This window comes from Ranitomeya variabilis, chromosome 1 (genome assembly GCF_051348905.1).
Source record: "Ranitomeya variabilis isolate aRanVar5 chromosome 1, aRanVar5.hap1, whole genome shotgun sequence".
NCBI lineage: Eukaryota > Metazoa > Chordata > Amphibia > Anura > Dendrobatidae > Ranitomeya > Ranitomeya variabilis.
Genome location: NC_135232.1, coordinates 178,253,078 through 178,278,437, shown reverse-complemented (window position 1 = coordinate 178,278,437; position 25,360 = coordinate 178,253,078). Strand labels below are relative to the sequence as shown.

Sequence of the window (25,360 nt, the reverse complement as noted above, 5' to 3'; positions counted from 1 at the left end):
ATTGTCAAGAGAGAACTACGGTGTGCTGTCCGGCAAAGAGGGCTACAATGAACAGTCCTGAACACGGCCCTCGTTCATATGCCCGTGCGCAGCACTCAGCCCACTGCTCTTCCTCTGCTGCTGGTCCCAGTAGTGTGCTTGTGTCGCCGCCCGCGGTACGTTGCGGTGCTGCTGCACGCTAAGCGGAGCATGCTGCGCACACAACTGCTGTCTCTGTCGGCGGGGAACTGCTCATCGCTGCTTGCGCTCTTGTTTGCCACATCCCCTGCTTCCGGGTGAAAGGTCTGTCCGGTTCCCTATTCTTTCCCCCGGACAACGTGAGACACAGCCTCAACAGTTCCACACCCGGGCAGTACAGGTGCCCGCAGCCCGGTCTTCCTCCTTAAAGGGAAGGTGCCACCAGTTTTCTTGTAGTTTTTTTTTTTTGTGAAATTAAGCTTAAAATAGTAAATAAAATGTAGTAATGCAATGTTTGCACTGTTTGCAAACATTTCTATATGAAAAATATTATATATTTTCTTACAAATATATATATTGACCACTAGCGGGAGCATTTTCCGTTTTAGGCTACGTTCACACGGTGCGGTTTTTGGTGCGGATCCGCAGCGGAATTGCAGCTGCGGATCCGCATCCTTTTTCCATGCAGGTTACAGTACAATGTAACCCAATGGAAAACAAAACCCGCTGTGCCGACGATCCTTTTTTCCCCAGGAAAATCAGCGCGGATTTGCTTGCGGAAAAAAGAAGTACCATGTCAATTCTTTCTGCGGATTCCGCTGCGGGTTTCCAACAGCACCAATAGGAAACTGCAGTTGGAAACCCGCAGTGGAATCCGCAGTAGAAAAAGGATCAAAACCCGCAGTGAAAAGCACTGCGGTTTTCACTGCGGATTTGTCCAAAAAAGGACCTGAAAAATCCGCAGTGAAAAAAGGATCGTGTGAACATAGCCTTAGACCTCAAGCAGCTATAGTGAGACTTACCAGCTTTACTGTTAGCTGGAAAATCTGGGCAGTAACTGCTGACATCAGCATTTCCCTCCCTTTTGGGTGGTCTAATATCCCTGGGGCAGAATGAAGAGCAGCATCACAGGGCAGCGCCATTTTGTGTGTGACTGCCCTGTGATCTGCTATCACCAGCAGTTAGTGCATCAGAAGCACAGTTAGTTTATGTGGTGTGTATGGAGCAGCATTGTCTGTGCAGAGCTGTCTGTGACTCATCCCTCAGTAAGATAAGAAGGAGCTCCAGGTCTGCAGTGAATGGCCAGGCATTGTGGAGGGAGGGGAGAGATACATTGTATCAGGTGTCACCTCTCTCTGCAGGCTGGGAATGCAGCTTAATGGAGTGAATGGAGCTCCTGTGATAGAGAGTAAGTGGAGCTTGGCAGAGAGCACTGGGCTATAATAAAATGGCTGCTAGTCACACCTACAGCAGTGAGTAGTGCAGCCCACAGAGGCGTGCCCAGCTCACTGCTAACACCTCTCCAATGTTAAAGATAGGAGATAATAGACCGGCGCTGACCCTATGTCCATGGGGTGCTGTAAAATGACACTGCTAGTGTCGTGAACTGCTGTGAAACCAAGATGTCAGCCCCCAGTTCCTTCTTTAAACACATATAACACACAAAATCTGTTTCACATGCATTTAAAACTTGGTTATAGCAGCATGTTATGCTACATTACAGTGATTTATTAATGATCTACAAACGAGGTACCTTACCTTTAAGGCTATGTGCACACGTTGCGGTTTTTACCGCGGAACCGCAGCGTTTCTGCAGCTGCGGGTCCGCAGCAGTTTCCATAGCGTTTACAGTTACACATGTAAACCTATGGAAACCGCAATCCGCTGTGCACATGCTGCGGGAAAAACCATGCAGAAACGCAGCGGTTTACATTGCGCAGCATGTCACTTCTTTGTGCAGAATTGCGGCGATTCTGCACACATAAGGAAAGCATTGATCCGCTTACTTCCCGCATGGGGCTGTGCCCACGATGCGGGAAGTAAGCGGATCAAGTGTGGATGGTACCCGGGGTGGAGGAGAGGAGACTCTCCTTCAGGCCCTGGGAACCATATTTGTGTTAAAAAAAAATTAAAATAAAAAATAATGATATACTCACCTTCTGATGGCCCCTGAAGTCCTCCCGCCTATCAGCACTGCACGCGGCCGTCCGGTCTCAGGGTTGCTGTGCGAGCAGGGCCTGCAATGACGCCGCGGTCACATGACCGTGACGTCACGAAGGTCCTTCTCGCACAGCATCTTTGGAACCGGAGCGCCGCGTGCAGCGCCGAGGAGATCCGGACATCAGAGGGTGAGTATAACCATTTTTTTTTATTATTTTTAACATTACTATTGATGCTGCATATTGCTGCATATGCAGCATCAATAGTATAGGAGTAATCCCGCAGCGGAAACCGCAAGACAAACCGCGATAAATCTGCAGGGATAACCGCAGCGGTTTTGCCCTGCAGATTTATCAAATTCGCTGCGGGATAACCCGCAGAGGACCCGACCTACGTGTGCACATAGCTACACTTGTGTGAATTGCCTCTCCATTTGTGTGGTTGCCATGACCACTGGTAATTCCCTCATTTCTGACATCGGGATTTTGTAGGTGGACTAGTCACTCATGAGTACTGTGGGGAGGATTATGTCCCTGGATTATATTTTACGTTTGCATCGTTTCTCTCCTCTTTTATTTATACATCGCTTTGGAAATGGTCTTTATATGAATTGTGTGATCTTATTTCTTCAATGCACTTGTGCCTCACAGCAATATTACAGCGTTATGGCACTTTTCCCTTATCCAACATGGCCACTGCTGTGTCAGATGTTCAGGGAGCATGCACTGACCAGATTACTGAGGAGTCATGTGACAGATAGTGCAGTAATGACTGGGTGTTCTCCATGCTTGGGTCACGCCCCTCTGTGTTCCTATTGGCGGTTCTTCTTCCCTGTGTTCTATCGCTGATGGTCAGTGTTTTGGCGCCTGCGCAGTGGGGATTAGCAGACTGCCCCCCACGTCATATGGCTCCTAGGTTGTGGTGAGCATTCCCTGTGTGTGCGGCGCGCTCGTGTGTTCACGTGACCGTATTACTCCTTATTATTCCCTATTTATTAGCTCAGTGAAGGATTCTTCCCCATTCATTCTGTGCGCAGTCACTGTTGTCACAGAGAATAGACTCCTGCCTGAATGGATGGGAGCCGGGTCTACACAGGATACTGGCGGATGGCACCGTGACATTGCCCCAGCACATACCTGTGAGCACTGGGCACACCTCTCATACTGGGGAAGGGCTTCAGCTGCGGAGCTGGGATGGTACAGGAACCTGTGTGAATAAACTCATTTCTATTGGCAGCACAGCGTCCATTCTTTATTTTCTATGTGTGCGTGTATATATCGCATATATAATATATATTTATTACACATGCTCAGTGATATACAGAAAGAAATGTGTATATACGTACACGCATAGGGATCTATATGTATATATACACAGACGCTGCACTGAACATAGGCCACGATTGTGTAAGATATGGTGCCATCCGTGATGAGCGCACATGCTGGGGTAAGGCATTATCGGGGCATGCTGGGGTAAGGCATTATCGGGGCATGCTGGGGTAAGGCATTATCGGGGCATGCTGGGGTAAGGCATTATCGGGGCATGCTGGGGTAAGGCATTATCGGGGCAGGCTGGGGTAAGGCATTATCGGGGCAGGCTGGGGTAAGGCATTATCGGGGCAGGCTGGGGTAAGGCGGGCATGCTCGGGTGCCAGCAGTGTCTCCGGCGTGCTCAATATGTCCGAGGCCCCGCAGCTGCATGATTGGCGGCTGTTAGATTGTCTGTTAGGTAACCCCCGCATGTGTTGCCGCTGTCTGACCGCCGTGAGACCTGCAGCTGCGGGGACTCTGCACCCCGGAGACACTGCTAGCACCCGAGCATGCTCCGATAATGCCTTACCCCAGTATGTGCGCTAGACTTGTGCACCTAGTTCTAACCCATGTGTCTGGGAGCAGAAAAGGACTTTCTTACAGTAGACTGCTCAGTATAAAACTTTCCTGTGCCAGAAGGGCATATATTAGGCAGCTCCTCCTACCCCTCCTTGCCCCAACGTTGGTTCCTAGCCTGCTAGTCCCTGGGTTTTGCATAGCTCTGTATTTTGTCTCCCATTTATCAACCTGGCCTATTTACCTGCTCTGCTTTATATCTCCATTCCTGACTCATGCATTGAATAGTGAACCCATGCTGTCTTCCCCACCATCGGGCTATCTGACTACACTTCTGTCTTGCCCTCCTGTACTCCATACCTGTGCCTCTGACCCACTGGTCAGCTTCTGCAGCCTCGGGGACAGCCCTGGAGTGATACCTGGTGTCTACCGGCAGCCCAGCCTATCCTCACCATCAAATGCCCTAGTGAAGACCCGTCCAGGGTCAGCCTGGCCCATGGCGCAGTGGGTCCACACCCAGGGTTCTCTGACAATTGAGAAAATAAATAATGCACATTTTAAGTATTTAAAACTTCATAATATAATTTTATTTCTATATACCCAACATATTCGGCAGCACTTTACATTTTAGAGGGGACTTGTACAGACAATAAAAGACATTACAGCATAACAATGATCTCATAAATCCACAGATACCAAGAGGAATGAGGACCCTGCTAGGAAGATTACAATCTACGAGGAAACCAAGAAGACATGAAAGGCGGATGGTAACTTTTTCTAACTACCTTTTATTTATCAAACGTATGCTTTACCTACTGCACGCTGTCAGAATTTTAAAGATGGCAACTGGCATAAATAAATGTGCACCCGTCCTAGAATTCAGAAAAAACGGAGTAGGACGGGCTGCGTAAAGAACGTCTGCTCGAGACAGGTCAGAGCAACATCCTGTTAGGCATCGTGAAGCCACATTCCTCTGTTCAGTCACCCTGACAGGACACTGGTAGAGAGTGAGCATCCATCAGTCACCCTGACAGGACACTGGTAGAGAGTGAGCATCCATCAGTCACCCTGACAGGACACTGGTAGAGAGTGAGCATCCATCAGTCACCCTGACAGGACACTGATAGAGAGTGAGCATCCATCAGTCACCCTGACAGGACACTGGTAGAGAGTGAGCATCCATCAGTCACCCTGACAGGACACTGATAGAGAGTGAGCATCAATCAGTCATCCTGACAGGACACTGGTAGAGGGTGAGCAGCCATCAGTCACCCTGACAGGACACTGGTAGAGAGTGAGATTCATCAGTCTCCTGACAGGGAACTGAGGGTATGTGCACACATTAGAATTTCTTGCAGAAAATTCCTGAAGAAAACCGGACATTTTCTGCAAGAAAACCGCATGCGTTTTTTGCGCATTTTTTTCCGGAGCTTTCCCAATGCATTATATAGTGGGAAAAACGTGAAAAAAACCCGCAAAATTAATGAACATGCTGCGTTTTTTACCGCGATGCGTTTTTTTTTCGCGGAAAAAAATGCATCATGTGCACAAAAATTGCAGAATGCATTCTAAATTACATACAGTCTGATAGCATCCATCAGTCACCCTGACAGGACACTGATAGAGAGTGAGCATCCATCAGTCACCCTGACAGATCACTGGTAGAGATTGAGCATCCATCAGTCACCCTGACAAGATACTGATAGAGAGTGAGCATCCATCAGTCACCCTGACAGATCACTGGTAGAGATTGAGCATCCATCAGTCACCCTGACAAGATACTGATAGAGAGTGAGCATCCATCAGTCACCCTGACAGGACACTGGTAGAGAGTGAGATCCATCAGTCACCCTGACAGGACACTGGTAGTGAGCATCCATCAGTCACCCTGACAGGTCACTGGTAGTGAGCATCTATCAGTCACCCTGACAGGATACTGATAGAGAGTGAGCATCCATCAGTCACCCTGACAGGACACTGATAGTAAGCATCCATCAGTCACCCTGACAGGACACTGAGATTGAGCATCCATCAGTCACCCTGACAGGACACTGATAGAGAGTGAGCATCCATCAGTCATCCTGACAGGTCACTGGTAGTGAGCATCCATCAGTCACCCTGACAGGTCACTGGTAGTGAGCATCCATCAGTCACCCTGACAGGTCACTGGTAGTGAGCATCCATCAGTCACCCTGACAGGTCACTGGTAGTGAGCATCCATCAGTCACCCTGACAGGACACTGATAGAGAGTGAGCATCCATCACTCACCCTGACAGGACACTGATAGTAAGCATCCATCAGTCACCCTGACAGGATACTGATAGAGAGTGAGCATCCATCAGTCACCCTGACAGGACACTGATAGTAAGCATCCATCAGTCACCCTGACAGGACACTGAGATTGAGCATCCATCAGTCACCCTGACAGGACACTGATAGAGAGTGAGCATCCATCAGTCATCCTGACAGGTCACTGGTAGTGAGCATCCATCAGTCACCCTGACAGGTCACTGGTAGTGAGCATCCATCAGTCACCCTGACAGGTCACTGGTAGTGAGCATCCATCAGTCACCCTGACAGGTCACTGGTAGTGAGCATCCATCAGTCACCCTGACAGGACACTGATAGAGAGTGAGCATCCATCACTCACCCTGACAGGACACTGATAGTAAGCATCCATCAGTCACCCTGACAGGTCACTGGTAGAGATTGAGCAGCCATCAGTCAGCCTGACAGTGTTAGTGCAGTGCAAGGAGTACGTTTGTATCGCTCCTCAACAGCTAGGATGGCTGCACACTGCTAGATGGAAGTTGCTATTTTTAAAATTCTGACAGATTGTGCTACATAAGCCATGCTTTTTTTGCTAAATAAAAGTATTTAGAAAAATGTTTCATATTTAAAAGTATTTTATTTGTTTTATTTATTTTGTGATGTTTCTCGGTGAACCCCTTTAAGCAACATGAGTTGCACAAATGAGTTGACTTGTGTAATTTGAATGCCAGCTCCACCCACTTTTTGAACAATTCACAGCTAACATCAACCCCAAGCACCATTGCCCCGATTGCCAATGCACCAGGTCATCGGGAAGAGCAAAGGCGAAGTTCTAGAATTTGAGCATCTAATGTGATTCTCCAATTCTGGGGCAACTGCGGGCTGGTATTTTTAGGCTGGGAAGGGCCCAATAATCATGGACCTTGCCAGCCTGATAACACCTCTTAGCTGGCTGCTTTACCTTTGCAGGTTACCAAAAATCGGGGCCTCACTTAGTTTTTTTTTCTTTTATTTATTTGGTTAAGACATGTACAGTAAGCTACCCATGATGCAATGCACAAATTATATATCTAACGGATATCTATCTATCTTTGCACATGTTTAACACACAAAAATATGTCATTTCTATTCCGCAATGCATTCCAGTACGTGGCACACGGACGCCATACAGATGTCACACGGATGGTGCACATGTACACACAGATGGCCAACAGAAAAACACACTGATAGTAAAAACGGACAGTCTCGCTCTTACATTTTTTTTAAGCGGACTTGTGAACTTGTGAAGATTTTTTCATGTCAATTAAATAATCATACCCCCCAAACATGAATAAAGATTTATTCCTCCCCCAAAATAGTTATCCTAGGATAAGGAATAACTTTTTGATCTCTAGAGTACCTCCAGCAATCCTGAGAGCAGGCCTTTGGAACCCCAAGAATGGTGCTCTGTAGCCCCATCCTGAACAGAGGGGTGCATACTCTGCCTCTGCTCCATTCAGTATCAGCAATGTGTCCCCTATGCTAAAGGCTAAGCTCCTCCTTGCTCTCATCATCCTCCCCATTACATAGACTCTTATAAGCACCAGCTGCCAACTCCTATCTTACTAAATGTAAAAATCTGTATCCATCCATCTCCTTTAGGAGAAAGAAGTTTCTTATTTTCATGTGTACTTTGGATTTATGAAATAAAAATTAGAATGGTTACTCTTTAAAGGAACACTCATCTAAACTTGTATCCGTCTAATATATTGCAATCCTATTATAATAGCATTGTGTACTTACAATTGTTCATTTCCCCCTTCTACCCAGCTAATTATTCTGTTTTCCATTAGGTCTACCACATCACGTGCTTAAAAACTGACTAGCTAAACTTTTCTAAGCTGTATGTAGAAACAGGAGGTCAATTTTCCCTGTATAACTCATCAGTCACTGCAAAAGTTACTGGCACATGGAGGAGGGGGAAGGTGGGTCAGGAGTTGAAAAGAAAAATGATTTCTGCGGGATCAAGGGATTTCTTGTTTCTAAATAGAACTGACAAGAGAATTATCTGGGTAGAAAGGCAAAATGAGCAATAGGATGAAAACTTTGCGGGAATGATTTATTAACGCCGTATTACAGAGACATTTTCCCTAATATCATAGATTGTATCACAGGGCAGAATATGAATAGGGCACTTGTGTCCTGCTGTACAGGCCTTATACATGACCCATGATATGGCTACTGTGCGCCTATTCCTCCTTCCATATCAATTTTTTGTTCTTTCTGTTTAGGGAGCCGGTGATTTGGATGTCTGAGAGCCTGACTGATATCATGGATCTAGATGCTGCAGATGGCGGTGAGGACAGTACATGTGAGACCCTGCCCAGAGGTCCGCAGTTATCTCATTGTGATCAGCCTTGCCTTAATGCACTTGGAAACCCCCTCAGTGCATCTGCGGAACAGTCATCAGAACCTATGAAAACTGAGACCACCAGCCCGACGCAGGAAAATGTATTTTGTGATTTGTACTGTGCAGATGAGACATTATCAGATGATGAAGGAGCTTTTCGGGGTCTTTCTGCGCTTCCTGTGGAAAACAGTGTAGTCCAGAGAGCCCGGTGTGCCCGCTGCAGGTGAGAGTTGTTCACATAAAGCTTAAGGCTATGTTCACACTGCTGTACCTTTAGTCCTGTCTGTGAAAAAAAAAAACTGACAGCACTCGGACTAATGGTATTACAGAACGCTGTGCTGATAAGTTTTTTTCTTTTTTAGTCAAAACGCTCCAAAAGAAAAGGGGTCATCTTCTGGGCACCTTCCGAGCTGTCCATTAGACTTGTTTTGTAAAGTACAGGGTGTTTTTTTCGAGTGGAAAACACCAAACATCTCACTTCATTTAACCGACTGGCGTTTTTTAGAACCTTAAGTGATTAAGATTATAAAAAGCCTAAACATACATGCAGTAAGTAATTTTTACTTATAAAGGCCCTTGTTCATTCTTTCTAGTGTTTTTTTTTTTTTTTTTTTTCCCAGAAAGCTTTTGTGTCGGAATCCACAGAAAAATATATTTTGTGCACATAGCTTTAGGATTTTGTTTATTCCTCCCCTTCTTCCAAGTGACTCTTTTTTGCTGGATGAGTTGCAGTTTTGAATGACGCCATTCATTTTACCATATGATGTCATGAAAAATTGGGTAAAAAAAATTCTAAGTAGAGTGAATTGGGGGAAAAAAAATGCTATTTTGCCATTGATTTTTGGGTTTGGGTTTTATGGTGTTCATTGGTCAATAAGGCGTTTCCATTTTTTTTCTCTCCCTTTGGCTTTCACCCTATGGAATAAATACAATGGGTACGGAAAGTATTCAGACCCCTTTAAATTTTTCACTTTGTTTCATTGCAACCATTTGGTAAATTCAAATAAGTTCATTATTTTCTCATTAATGTACAATGTGCACCCCATCTTGACTGAAAAAAAAAAAAGTAGAAATTTTTGCAAATTTATTAAAAAAGAAAAACCAAAATATCACATGGTCATAAGTATTGAGGCCCTTTGCTCAGTATTGAGTAGAAGCACCCTTTTGGGCTAGTACAGCCATTAGTCTTCTTGGGAATGATGCAACAAGTTTTTCACACCTGGATTTGGCGCTCCTCTGCCATTCTTCCTTGCAGATCCTCCCCAGTTCTGTCAGGTTGGATGGTGAACATTGGTGGACAGCCATTTTCAGGTTTCTCCAGAGATGCTCAATTGGGTTTAGGTCAGGGCTCTGGCTGGGCCAGTCAAGGATGGTCCCAGAGTTGTTCTGAAGCCATTCCTTTGTTATTTTAGCTGTGTGCTTAGGGACATTGTCTGGTTGGAAGGTGAACCTTCAGCCAAGTCTGAGGTCCAGAGCACTCTGGGAGAGGTTTTCATCCAGGATATCTCTGTACTTGGCTGCATTCATTTTTCCTTCAATGACAACCAGTCATCCTGTCCTTGCAGCTGAAAAAACACCCCCATAGCATGATGCTGCCACCACCATGTTTCACTGTTAGAATTGTATTGGGCAGGTGATGAGCAGTGCCTGGTTTTCTCCACACATTCCACTTAGAATTATCACCAAAAAGTCTATCTTTGTCTCATCAGACCAGAGAATCTTATGGAGCTCAGCCACAGTGATCTTGGGGTTCTTCATTTCCTCTCTCACCAAGGCTCTTCTCCCATGATTGCTCAGTTTGGCTGGACGGTCAGGTCTAGGAACACTTCTATTGGTCCCAAACTTCTTCCATTTAAGGATTATGGAAGCCACTGTGCTCTTAGGAACCTTGAGTGCTGCAGAAATTCTGTTGTAACCTTGGCCAGATCTGTGCCTTGCCACAATTGTCTCTGAGCTCCTTGGCCAGTTCCTTTGACCTCCATGATTCTCATTTGGTCTGACATGCACTGTGAGCTGTGCGGTCTTATATAGACAGGTGTGTCCCTTTCCAAATCAAGTCCTATCAGTTTAATTAAACACAGCTGGACTCCAATGAAGGAGTAGAACCATCTCAAGGAGGATCACAAGAAAATGGACAGCATGTGACTTAAAGGGAACCTGTCACCCCCAAAATCGATGGTGAGGTAAGCTCACCATCATCAGGGGCTTATCTACAGCATTCTGTAATGCTGTAGATAAGCCCCCGATGTTACCTGAAAGAGGAGAAAAAGACGTTAGATTATACTCACCCAGGGGCGGTCCCGCTGCGGTCCGGGTCCGATGGGTGTCTCAGGTCCGGTCCGATGCGTATCTCAGGTCCGGTCCGGAGCTTCCCATTTTCATTCCATGACGTCCTCTTCTGGTCTTCACGCTGTGGCTCCGTTGCAGGCACACTTTGGTCTGCCCTGTTGAGGGCAGAGCAAAGTACTGCAGTGCGCAGGCGCCGGGACAGGTCAGAGAGGCCCAGTACCTGTGCACTACAGTACTTTGCTCTGCCCTCAACAGGGCAGACAAAGTACGCCTGCGCCGCAGCCGCGGCGTGAAGACCAGAAGAGGACGTCATGGAATGAAGATGGGAGGTTCCGGACCTGACCTGAGTCACCCATCGGACCGGACCTGAGACACCCATCAGACCCGGACCGCAGCGGCACCGCCCCTGGGTGAGTATAATCTAACGTCTTTTTCTCCTCTTTCTGGTAACATCGGGGGCTTATCTACAGCATTACAGAATACTGTAGATAAGCCCCTGATGATGGTGAGCTTACCTCACCATCGATTTTGGGGTGACAGGTTCCTTTTAAATATGAGTGTCTGAGCAAAGGGTCTGAATACTTACAACCATGTAATATTTCAGTTTTTATTTTTTATTAAATTTGCAAAAATTTCTACGTTTGTTTTTTTTCCAGTCAAGATGGGGTGCAGAGTGTATATTAATGAGAAAAAAAAATGAACTTTTTGAATTTACCAAATGGCTGCAATGAAATAAAGAGTGAAAAATTTAAAGGGGTCTGAATACTTTCCATACCCACTGTATGTTGTCACTTTAGGCAAATATAGTACGGTATTTTTTTTTGTTTGTATTTCAATATTTATAATTGGGGAAAAATGGTAGGAGTAATTTATTTTTACTTTTTTTTTGCCTTTTTCAATCTGTTTTAATACAAAAATTGCAATACACTAAAATATAGTAATATTGTGAAATTGATGATCTCCTATAAAGCCCAAACAAATGCACATGCTGACCTTTAGAAGGCCCCTGGCATAGCAGCCGACACTGGCACTTCGCAGTTGCGTTGGATAGTGGCATTGGCTGTCGTAAAAGATGGCCACCATGTTGGAGCTAGTTAAATGCTGCTATCACACTTGATAGTGGCATTTCAGAGGCTAAATTGCTGCAGTTGAAGCTTGCTCCTATTAATTACTGTCGGGTGCCGGTTATGTACTGCAGTCGGTTCCTGTGCTGCATGGAGTGGGTCCAGCTCCTAAGGGTGCCTTCACATTGCATTTAGTTACACGTTTGTGTGTCCCATTGGGGTACGCTCTGCCTTTCATCATTTTCGGGCGTTTACGCCTACTGGAGACAGACGCGTCTGGGTGTCCACCTACAGTAGGTGTACACGCCCGAAAATGATGCATGGCAGAGCCAATGTCTGCTCTGATGGCACCATTATAGTCTATGGCCCCGCTGAATAGCGTCTTGCGAGGGATTTGGATGTAAGCCCCGATGGGGTCTCTGAACGGGTGTCTAAGCGCAATGTGACAGCACCCCAAGTTTTCTCCATGCAGTGGTAGCACATGGCCGCTGTACATGTTCAGGGTAAGTTCTCTGCCTGCAGATTGTATAACACAACTTTCTGAAAGTGACATGGCTCCATTCATTGCAGAACATGTAAGGGATTTGCAGGATTGTCTGTTGCTCTTCTCATTGTGCATTATGGACACTCTTTTATCGTATGTTCACACGTAGGTTCAGCACTAGCGAAGGGGATGAGAATTCAGCACATTTCTCTGCGGCTTTTAAAATCTATAGTATGGTAATTTGTTGTGTAATGTTTCACCCTTTACTTTCCAAACTGTGAAATCTGGGGCAAACCTGCTGAAAAATCCAAAGCAATGTGAACATATCCCAAGAGTGGGTTCTGACCTGATATTATGATTCTCCAGGTCATTACGAGTTCATAGATACCAAACATGTCTAGGTTCTCTTTTATCTAAGTGGTGAGAAAAAATTCCAATCTTAAAAAAAAAAACAAAAAAAAAAGTGTCATTTTCCGATACCAGTAGTGTCTCCATTTTTTGTGATTTTGGGTTAAGTGAGAGCTTATTATTTGCGCGCCGAGCTGATGTTTTTAATGATACCATTTTGGTGCAGATACGATCTTTTGATCTCCCGTGATTGCATTTTATTGCAACGTTGCGGTGACCAAAAAACGTCATTCTGGCGTTTTGACTTTATTTCTCGCTACGCCGTTAAGCGATCAGGTTGATTCTGTTTTTTATTGACAGGTTGGGTGATTCTGAACCCAGCGATACCAAATATGTGTATATTTGATTTTATTTTGTTTTATTTGGAATGGGGCGAAAGGGGGGGTGATTTGAAAATTATTTATATATATATATATATATATATATATATATATATATATATATATATATATATATATACATATACATACCCCCATTTGGCAGCGGATTAACGTAGTCAGGCACGGGTTTTCACTTTAACATGTGGTTTAGTATGGAGTCATAAGCCACAGAAATATGAACAACAAGCAAACAGTCTTTACATCAATCTTCACATCATAGTATACGGCTTTGAAACGCGGTCACTAAACACGCTGAACCTCTGTGTCCGGTCATCGTGGGTGACCGCACGCCATACAGTTCATTAATGTCCATGGAGCACATCAGGCACCTACATACGACATTACGGTTGCAGTCTCTAATCGTGCTGGACCTTACTCCGTCCAGTTACCATGGGTGACTGCTTGGTTCCCCATATGCTGGGTTACCTTCCAGGAGCTCCTGCTCCACACGCTGACTCCTGTCAGTACTCTCTCTCACAGGGAAGTTGCCGAACTGGGATCACATTCCCGGGCAATGCCTTGCTCACCAGGCCACCTGACAGTCCAGATCCTCAGACGGGCTGTAGCTTCCCCAAACACAGTGCCATCATGGACTCTGCACATGCGTCCTCTCTGTGCGGTATTCAGGACATCCATCCCCATCTGGGACCTTCCAACACACAGGCCCCCAGGTCCAAGGCCTCCCCCATGTGCTCTTCAGGGATCCAGTCATACTCCCAGATCCTCCCAACACAGAGGCCCTCCAGGACCTGGCACACAGACCACTCAGGTCCATCCATCTTTTTCCTATGTGACCCACATGGTCACATAATATACTTGTAACCACTCCCATAGGTGGGAGCTGGCTAGTTCAACCATTGTAACCACAGATATCCCTCCATGCATATCCTGAGGAGCACATGCAGCGCCCCCTAGCTGTAACGGGGTCACTGTATCACTATGTATGCATGTGTATATATATATATATATATATATATATAGGGCCGTATTTGCCACTAGGCACCCGAGGGCACGTGCCTAGGGCGGGGACAATGCGGGGGGCGGCACCAGAGCAAGTGAGCAAGGTTTTTTTTTTTTTTTTTTCCCCCCCACCTCCCGACCGCCCCAACCCCCGCCCCCCCCGGGACCAGCCTCCCACCCACCCTCCGACCGACGCCCCCCCCCGCTTCCCCCCGCCCTCCTTGAAGACGATACTCACGTTGCTCCAGCGATGCCTGGTCTCAGCTTCTGTAGCGCGTCCTGAGTGAGCGGTCATGTGGTACCGCTCATTAAGGCTCATGAATATGCGCATATTCATGAGCCTTAATGAAGCGGTATCACGTGACCGCTCACGCAGGAAGAAGGAGCTGCGAGCCTGCGCCTGTGCGCCGGGAGTCGGGACAGAGAGCCGGAGGGATGTCGCCGTCGGCGCGCCCGCTTGGTGTGAGACAGCTGACAGGTGAGTATGAGGGACAGAGAACAGGGGGGATTGAAGGAGGACGGTAAGCCGCCCGTGCCATGGGAGAAGGAGCGGGGAGCGGAGGGGGGAGTGATGAGCCATGCATGGGGGGGGAGGGGGGAGTGATGAGCCATGCATGGGGGGGAGGGGGGAGTGATGAGCCATGCATGGGGGGGAGGAGGGGGAGTGATGAGCCATGCATGGGGGGGGAGGAGGGGGAGTGATGAGCCATGCATGGGGGGGGAGGAGGGGGAGTGATGAGCCATGCATGGGGGGGGGGAGGAGGGGGAGTGATGAGCCATGCATGGGGGGGGGAGGAGGGGGAGTGATGAGCCATGCATGGGGGGGGAGGGGGGAGTGATGAGCCATGCATGGGGGGGGAGGGGGGAGTGATGAGCCATGCATAGGGGGAATATGAGTCGTGCATACAAGAGGTGGGGGGGTTATGAGCCATGCATACAGCCAGGGGGGCGGGGGGGGGGGCGGATATGAGCCATGCATACAGGGGGGGGGGAATTATGAGCCATGCATACAGGAGGTGGGGGGGAATTATGAGCCATGCATAGGGGGATATGAGCCATGCATACAGGGGGGGGAATTATGAGCCATGCATAGGGGGATATGAGCCATGCATACAGGGGGGCGGATATGAGCCATGCATAGGGGGATATGAGCCATGCATACAGGGGGGCGGATATGAGCCATGCATACAGGGGGGGGAATTATGAGCCATGCATAGGGGGATATGAGGCATGCATACGGGGGGGTGGATATCGGCCATGCATACAGGGGGGAATTATGAGCCATGCATACAGGAGGTGGGGGGAATTATGAGCCATGCATATGGGGATATGAGCCATGCATACGGGGGGGGGGGAATTATGAGCCATGCATACGCGGGGGGATATGAGCCATGCATATGGGATGGGAGGAAGGTGAGCCATGCATACAAGATGGGAGGGCGGCATTATACACTATTGAGCATCATGTGTGGCCAATATACAGTATGGAGCATCATGTGCGGTCATTATACAGTATGGAGCATCATGTGCGGTCATTATACAGTATGGAGCATCATGTGCGGTCATTATACAGTATGGAGCATCATGTGCGGTCATTATACAGTATGGAGCATCATGTGCGGTCATTATACAGTATGGAGCATCATGTACGGTCATTATACAGTATGGAGCATCATGTGCGGTCATTATACAGTATGGAGCATCATGTGGGGCCATTATACAGTATGGAGCATCATGTGCGGTCATTATACAGTGTATGGAGCATCATGTGCGGTCATTATACAGTATTAAACATCATTTGTGGCCATTATACAGTATGGAGCATCATGTGTGGTCATTATACAGTATGGAGCATCATGTGTGGCCAATATACAGTATGGAGCATCATGTGCGGTCATTATACAGTATGGAGCATCATGTGCGGTCATTATACAGTATTAAACATCATTTGTGGCCATTATACAGTATGGAGCATCATGTGCGGTCATTATACAGTGTATGGAGCATCATGTGGGGTCATTATACAGTATGGAGCATCATGTGCAGTCATTATACAGTATGGAGCATCATGTGTGGCCATTATACAGTATGGAGCATCATGTGCGGTCATTATACAGTGTATGGAGCATCATGTGCGGTCATTATACAGTGTATGGAGCATCATGTGGGGTCATTATACAGTATGGAGCATCATGTGCGGTCATTATACAGTATGGAGCATCATGTGTGGCCATTATACAGTATGGAGCATCATGTGCGGTCATTATACAGTGTATGGAGCATCATGTGCGGTCATTATACAGTGTATGGAGCATCATGTGGGGTCATTATACAGTTTGGAGCATCATGTGTGGCCATTATACAGTATGGAGCATCATGTGCGGTCATTATACAGTGTATGGAGCATCATGTGCGGTCATTATACAGTGTATGGAGCATCATGTGCGGTCATTATACAGTGTATGGAGCATCATGTGCGGTCATTATACAGTATGGAGCATCATGTGTGGCCATATTTTTTTGGTTATAATTATTGTATATGAAACAGTTGTGATCAGCAGTGCTAAATGGGTGTGGTTGGGACTTGGATATGGGTGTGACTAGTTGTGAAATGGGTGTGGTCAGAGGCGTGGCCTAAAATTTGCCGCGGCGCCGCAACCTTTATACCTCTTTCCCTTCAAGAGTTGGGAGGTATGGTACCGCATTTGCCAGATCACAGCAAGTGCCACAAATCCCATAGGGAATGAATGAAGCCAAGCGCAGTGTTGCCGTAAGTGATCCGTTGTAAGTGATCCGTTACGTGGCAGATGCAAAAAAAACTGCCCGATCTGCTGCAAAAGGCTATTTTTGCAACAGCGATTCTTGCCAAAGTCACTGCCGATAGTGTCATACTCACCAATGGGGGGGCAGCACTAAAAGTGCCTAGGGCAGCAGAAACTCTAAATACGGCCCTGTATATATATATAATGTATATATATACTGTATATATATTTTATATATTTTTAAACACAATTATTTTTACTTTTGGCATGCTTCAATAGTCTCCATGGGAGACTATAAACTGCCACAACCCAATCGGCTCTGCTACACAGTGGTGATGATCAGATCGCCTGTATGTAGTAGAATTGCTGACTTGCTATGAGCGCCGTCCACCGGGTGGCGCTCACAGCAATCCAGCATTGACAACCATAGAGGTCTCCAGGAGATCTCGAGTTATCATGCTGACACACCAGTGACTCGCGATCACGTGACGCAGGTTACCGGTGTGCTTATTTTCGGCGCCATGGCGGAAGCGCGTGTTAAATGCCACTGTCAGCCTTTGACTAGTTAATAGCCGCGAGTGTATCGTGATTCCACCCGCGGCTATTGCTGGCACATGTCAGCTGTTCAAAACAGCTGACATGTCCTGGGTAAGATGTTGGCTCACCGCCAGAGCCCACATCAAAGGGAGTGATACCGACATTGGCGTACTATTTCGCCCGATGTCGGTAAGGGGTTAAACTGAAAGTTCACACTTTCAGTATTTTACATCATTATCTGTAAGCCAAAACCAGCACTTGGTGATAAATACAGAAGTGGTGATGTGTTTCTATTCTACTTTTCCTCTAAGGCTTCTTTTACACTTGCTGTGATTTTTGGTGCCCGTTTTTGTGGGCCGTATTGCCGCAATTTTCACCGTCTAACGCAAAAACGGGCACCAAAAATCACAGCAAGTGTAAAAGAATCCTTAGGCTATATGCACATGTTCAGGATTTTTCGCGTTTTTTTCGGCCGTTTTCCGCGGAACAAACGCTTACATTAAGCATCCCATCATTTTAATGCATTCCACACTTTTTGTGCACATGCTGCTTTTTTTTTTTTTGCAAAAAAAATGCATCGCGGTAAAAAAACGAAGCATGTTCATTTATTTTGTGGATTTTTCGCGTTTTTGGCGCTATATTATTTCATTGGGAAGCTCCAGAAATAAACGTGAAAAATCCGCAAAAATAAAGCGCAAAAAACATGAAAAAAAAATGCGAGAGGATTTCCTGCAGAAAAAGTCAGTTTTTGTTCCAGAAAATTCTGCAGACAATTCTGAACGTGTGCCCGTAGCCTTAGGGTATGTGCAGATGATCAGGAATTGGAAGCGCTTTGAACATAGCATATGTCCACCGCATCCAAAGCGCTGCCGTCTATTTGAACGCGTGTGAATCCTCTGATCACTGAACCGTGTAGAATCACCGCGTCCCATACATTGTACGGGTGACATTTCTCTAGTGGAGACTCGTGTCTCTGCTAGATAAATAGACATGCTGCAGTCTGGAAAGATGCACCGCATGTCTGTCTCCACGGGGAAACCGCGGGCGTCTCTGGACACATAGTGGGCATGGAATTTCTTGAAACCCCATCCACTATGTTGTAACATCTGGCCGCTACACAAGCATCCAACCCGCAGCCTTTACGAATCGTCCGCACATACTCTTATTTTTCTTCGTTTGGTTTTGTGCTATGTGGCAGGCAGATAGGCTATGCAAGATATGCCTGTGCTTGGGTCAGGCTTTCTTGGAGCTTTGTCCTGCAGTGGCCTGTTGCTTCTCCTCACGGGTAGAATCAATACTCTTTATGGTAAAAATCTAGCCTGTTACAATTCTAGTTCAGAAACCGTGAGATTACAATCACGTTTCAGATGTAATTATCTTGTGCCATGAAATAGAAAATGGATTTATTGATCTTTTCTTCACCGCTGGTCAGAGGTGTCCTGTGTGACCGCTTTTAATATTGCATTTGCTTTGTAATACTATATGTTGTGTAGGACTTACAGTGATATCTCCCGTATACTTATGGCATAAGGTTCTTTATATCAGCCATTGCTGTAGTATGCTTACTACCAGCTTCTGACTGGAGCACCCTGTGCCCACCAGAGAAAATCATTCTTGGCCCCACTATGTAGCTGCATAGAAATAAATACAAGACCACCAATTGTGTGGTAAAACACGCTAATATCAGGGTATAATATAAGGTAGTGCACGTCTTAATAGCAGGGGTTGGGGTAGAATCATAGAGGGGTAGCCCCCTCATAGAATATAATGTCGCCCACTCCTAAAATAATGTAGCCCCCTCATAAAATATAATGCAGCCCCCTCTCATAGAATATAATGCAACCCCCTCAGGTATAACGCAGTCCCCACCATAGAATATAATGTAGCACCCTCATAGGGTATAATGCAGCCTCCCTCATATAGTGTAATGCAGCCCAACAAAGAATATAATGTAGCCCCTTCATAGGGGATAATGCTGCCCCCCTCATATAGTATGATGTAGCCCCCCAGAATATAATGTAGTCCCCTGAGAGAATAATGCAGCCCCACCGCAGAATATAATGCAGCCCCCCGTATAGTATACTGTAGCCCCCTCATATAGTAATATGTAGCCCCCAGAATTTAATGTAGTCCCCTGAGAATAATGCAGCCCCACCACAGAATATACTGTAGCCCCCTCATAAAGTATAATGCAGCCCCTCTCCACCCCCATCATTGTCCTCATCAGCACCTCCATCATTGCCTTCTCCCCCACCACTCTATCACTGCCCATTCCACCACCTCCATCATTGCCTCCTCCCCCACCACCATCATTGCCCATCACCTCCATCATTGCCTCCCCCACCACCATATTGCCATCACCTCCATCATTGCCTAATCACATCCATTATTGCCTCCCCCACCCTCATTGCCCATCACCTCCATCATTGCCTCCCCCACCATCATTGCCCATCATCTCCATCATTGCCCCCCCACCCTCATTGCCCATCACCTCCATCATTGCCTCCCCCACCATCATTGCCCATCATCTCCATCATTGCCTCCCCCACCATCATTGCCCATCACTTTCATCATTGCCTCCCCAACCATCATTGCCCATCACTTTCATCATTGCCTCCCCAACCATCATTGCCCATCATCTCCATCATTGCCTCCCCCACCATCATTGCTCATCACTTCCATCATTGCCTCCCATCACCTCCATCATTCCCCCCCACCGCCATCATTGCCCATCACCTGCATCATTGCTTCCACACCACCACACACACACACACAAACACACACACACACACACACACGCGCGCACACACATGCAGACACACAGCACAGCTCACCTCCCCGCAGCAGCAGGAGGCTGGGTGATGACGTCATCCAGCTGGGCTGTCTCAGACAGGAAGCAGGACGCCGGGATGTGCTGCGCTGTGTGTCTGTGTGCCTGCGTATGTGTGTGTGTGGTGCGATGGTGGGGCATTACATGCGGGCAGTGTTAGCTGCACCCTGCGGCTAACGCTGCCCGCTATTAAAGAGAAATGGTATTCACGCCTCTCCACGCCCATATGGGCATGGGGAAGCGTGAATATTCATTTTGCTTTAGCAGCGGGGACAGGATCCTGTCTCTAGCTGCTGCTCCGCTGGCACAGGGTGGGCCCCCTTGACTCAGGGGCCCCATAGCCACTGACTGGGGCCCCTGGAGCAGTGGGGGCCCTAGGCAGCTGCTGGCCAGTATGCCAGCAGGTGTCAGTGCCTGGGCCCACCGGAGAATCCTCCGATTCTCCAGTGGGCCAGTCCGAGCCTGCTTACTACAGTTCAGAAGAGAACATGGTGCCTTGTCTCTGGAGGAAAAAAAGTCACATCTTGACCCATGTCAGGTTAAAAAATGTGTTGCTGGAGGCTTCATGATAACACGGAGTTACTACTTGCTTAAAGCTAGTAGTGAAGAGGCTAAAGATGTGGACAGCGGGCAGCGAGTAGTGGGGCATCCGGAGAGGTGAGCGATTAGGTGAGTATGTGTTGGTTGCTTTTTTTCTTATGTTCGTAACTATGTCATATGTAAGTCCCATGTTGGTAAGTCAGCATCCACTCCATGTTGTATTGGCCAAATCCTACTTCTTTAGCAGATATGCAGCCATTTCTGAGTACATTACAGAAAAATCCCAGGGCAAGTCGGCCCGTTAGCAGTCAGGATGTCTTTTAGGCAGGAAACCACTTGACATATTTTGCTGATTGTTTCATAGTGAACAACTGGGAAGTTCATTTTCCTGCTTCATTATAAAGGTAGCAAATCGCACACCCTCCCCCCTATCATCCACCAGAGAGAAATGGATCCCGTGTTCAATGAAGAATTATTGCTGATTTCCAGCAAATATGTGATTTATCTCAGTGCTGCCCCCAAGTGGCAGTCTTTGAGAATGCGGCCTCAGGAGGTTAATATCCGTTTCATAAAATACTTTAGTAGAGGATTCCAAAATGTTCCTATTCCTGGACTGTCCATTTTAGGACTATGCTCTGCATGTTCTTAATAAATGACTAGGTCACAGTTATGTGTTCTTTCTTGAGACATACGTAGAATTACTTTGTTGCTTGTTTATGAGGAGACATAAGAAAGCGGCTGAAGATCTCTCCTGGGCTTTGTTTATGCAGGGGCTTTGTTTGTCTGATTTCCCTGGTGTTCTGGTGTTTTTATCCAGCCTGTCTTTCCCGTACACCCCATAAAAGACGCACAGGACGCAGCATCAGGAATGGAACTTTGTGTAAAGCTGATTATGGCCAGTGGTGCCTCCGCCGAAGTGAAATAAAACCGGGTAATGATGTGTTTAACAAGATGCAGCCTTTTCTACTTCCCATAAAACAAATGGGACAGATGTGCGTTCCCCATTGGCTTTGTCTGTCTATCTGTTGTTTGGGAAATCTCAATTAAACAGGACAGTTGTACAGCGTGACATAAAAGCCCAGGCCTGAGCGCTCGCGGCACTGCGCCTTATCATCATTTCTCAAGGTCGTCGCACATAAAATCTAGATTTATTAGCTGTGCAGAGCTGTGAGATAACCAGGGAATAGTATATCCATAGGAATGGAAAATGCATTAGTCCACTAAAAAGCCTGTCTGTGGTTTCCACATTCAGTACTACTGAGAATATTTGTGTTTTTTTTTTCTAAGAAATTACTTTCCACTGAAAATCAAAAAATAACCCGTAAGCATAAGTCTTAAAGTTTTACAATAGGCCAGTAATATATGAGAGACACGACACAAGTTCAGCTGTCATTTCACACAGTTTTATGCGACTGATTCTGTGGGACGAAGCCTGATGGACACAAGGTCTGTGAGGAAATTCAGCTATATGAATTGTGCCATTGACTATTATAAGGGCCATGTGTAGCCCACCAGGGACAGCGCGCAGACCAAAGAATGGTTGTGTGAATTAACGCCTAGTCTGTACAGTGTTTTACTTGCTAGGGCAGCGGAATAAGCTCCTGAACTGTTCTATCAGCTGGATGAATTCAAATGGGTGGTCCGGTCCAAGTCGATAAGTCTGCAGTCACTCTATATGACCACAGACTTATGAATCGCAGGGTATGCATTATAAATACTCCGGACCTAAGCCTGTCCAGCATGTGTGACCTCGTTCCATACAAGTGTAAGGAAGCTAGGCCAAGCCCTCTCGACTGGCTCTGGCCGGGAGTATGTATAACTCCCACACACCATCCATTCTTGGCACAGAAACTGGCGATCCCTGCAGTGCACATTGGGAGGGCTGGGGGGATTCATAAGTCTGCAGTTACACAGCGGGACTGCAGACTTATCAATTTGGACAGGACTACCCCTTTAATAATCAGCAGCCATTTTGGAAGCTATGAGATACATTTGCTGTCATCCTGTTGCATAGAAGTATGCACACAAATATCCTTCCTCTTCTGCCACGACTCCTAAGGCAAAACACACCACTCTTGTGGTACGTGCCCACGATCCAGAATAGCAGCGTTTTGGATGCATCTCACCTCCGCTGTGTAAGCGCAGCATTCTAGTGGATGGGATCTCTATAAATCTCCTGCCCAACGTGCTTCTGTTTACTGCTGCAGAAACTCACCGGGTTTTCGAGACACTGCATGTCAATTATCTGCAGCAGAGATGCTAGTCTCACCCATTCATTGCATGCTGTAAACCCACATGGTTCAATGAGCACATGCTTATTTACCTGCGTGATAAGGACGCAGCGTTTTGGAAGCAGCAAAAATACTCTGTGTCCAAAGTTCTGCTAAATCCTGATGTGAGCACATAGTCTTAGTCCTCATTCAGACATCAGTAATTTTTCTATTATGCAAAAAAGGGTCTTTGTTTCATCAGTGTTTTTGATAAGATTTTCATTGGTGTTTGGTCAGTGTCAGTTTTTACCGTGAAAGATTTATCAGCTTTTCTTGTATGAAAAAAAAAAATCTGACTGAGGTTTCTCAAGCATAGAAAAACCACAAAAAGAGGACTAAAAATCCTCCAAAAATTCAAGGATTAATACAGCACAAAGGGACTGCAATGCTTACCTGCCCAGGTCTCCGAACAAATGCACTATCAGGGTGCAGCAAACCCAGGTAATAAAGATGGCGGCAACAAAGGTGCAAAATACTGATAAGACAACCACTCACATCTTACCAATCCATGGTGGGGGTGATTGCTTAGTATTAGATTGCACAAAAGAGGCTTGTAAAGGGCGCCAGTCACACACAGGTAATGCCCAGTGTGTGGCTTACAGCATATTAATAACACCCATACTATTAGACCAGGCGTCAGTTTAACCAATTGTAACTATTTTTGGTGCCATTTGGCATGAAAGTTTTAGACCTGTCATAATAAAGCAGTAAAGCAGTGCCCTTTAACAGAATGATATATCTTATGAGAGATCCACTCTAATTGTACTGTCACGCTGGTGGATGTGGACCCACTTTGCCATGGCCGGGCTTAACCTGGAGGGGCATAACTAAGCAGCTATCTGGTTCTTTACTAATGCCTCTGATGGTGAGGTTAGGCTTGTGCTGCAGGTAGCCGCCAGGCACCACTCCAGGGCAGTTGCTGATACTGCAGCAGTTGACCTAAGGGGTCAAGGATGCAGGTATGGACTCGAGTGACAGTCAGGACAGGATCAGGATCACTGGCGGTATGGATACTGGTGCTGGTTCAGACAGAACGGGTTAAACCACAGAGTGGCTAGCTTAGACAGGAACGGATCAGTATCACTGGACAGGTACTGGTGCAGGATCACAGAATGTGTACAGGAGCAGTGACCCAACAACAGACTAGTAGCTTAGCGAAACAATAGATACTAAAGTTGCTGAGGCACTTCCCTACAGGGGAGGGTGCCTTAAATACCTTATGACTCCCAGCTATAGGCTGAGGATATTTCTGTAGTGCGCGTGCTGCCCTTTTAAAAAGCGAGGAGTGCGTGCCCTAAGTCCCTTGCCAGATGATTTGTGCGGTCCCTGGGAACTGGAATCCGGAGAAGGAGATGCCGTTGATCGGTTGTGGCACATGTTGACACATGACGCATGTTGGCGCCCCTGTCGGTAGGTGAAGGGCAAATCATACAGGGATGATGGTGTTATAGTCCCCCCCTTCCGTTAGTCTCCCTCCTCTCAAAATTCAAAAGGAAACTGTAGTGGGGCATAAATATTTTTCTTGGGCTCCCACGATCTCTCTTCAAGACCAAGTCCTGTCCATTCCACCAGGAAAAAATTTTAACCCTCAGCTTCTTCATGGCCAAGATGCTCTTCACCTCAAAGACATCCACCCAGCAGACTGGTGCAGGTGTGGAACCTAGATCCTTGAAGAAGTGTCTCAAGATGAGTAGCTTGAGGAGAGCTATGTGGAAGGAGATAGGCACGTGGAAGGAGTTAGGCACGCATAACGAAGCTGGAAGCTTCAACTTGTAGGACACGACATTGATTTGCTTGACGACCTCGAAGGGACCAATAATGCGATGACCCAACTTGTAAGATTGAACCTTGAGATGTGAGTATAATGAGGAAAGCCACACATTAACCCCTGGACAAAAAAAAATGTGTATCCATGCTTCTTTTGTCAGCATGCCTTTTCATCCATTCCGATAACTTCTGAAGAGTGGCTTTGGTATCCTCCCAGATCTTGGCAAAATCTTTAGTGAGAGTATTGGCTGCAGGGATTCCAGAAGCGGCCCACACTGGAAGAGTAATACCAGGTTGCTGACCATAGACAATGAATAACGGTGACTTTACAGACGCGTCGCTTTTGATTATTATAGGATAACTCCACCCAGGGCAAAATCTTGACCCAGTCGTGGTAGTGCACATTCATGAAATGCAGCCGAAAATTATACAGAGTTTGGTTGACCCTCTCCACCTGTTGAATT

At 46.6% G+C, this 25,360-nt stretch overlaps 1 protein-coding gene across 3 annotated transcripts in view; it reads left to right on the top strand.

The window, feature by feature from the left end:
• Positions 1–2,962: 2,962 nt before the first annotated feature.
• The window catches only part of DTWD2 (DTW motif tRNA-uridine aminocarboxypropyltransferase 2), a 313,298-nt gene continuing 290,900 nt past the window's right edge, over positions 2,963–25,360 (top strand). The window contains exons 1-3 of one of the 3 annotated variants that reach the window (XM_077290783.1): positions 2,980–3,039; positions 4,637–4,711; positions 8,487–8,828. In XM_077290783.1, coding sequence (XP_077146898.1) covers positions 4,698–4,711; positions 8,487–8,828 — 356 coding nt within the window. In that variant the 5' untranslated portion in view covers positions 2,980–3,039; positions 4,637–4,697. Of the gene's footprint in view, positions 3,040–3,115; positions 3,257–4,636; positions 4,712–8,486; positions 8,829–25,360 lie in introns of those variants that run through there. The other 2 variants (XM_077290792.1, XM_077290776.1) reach the window with 2 other exon arrangements.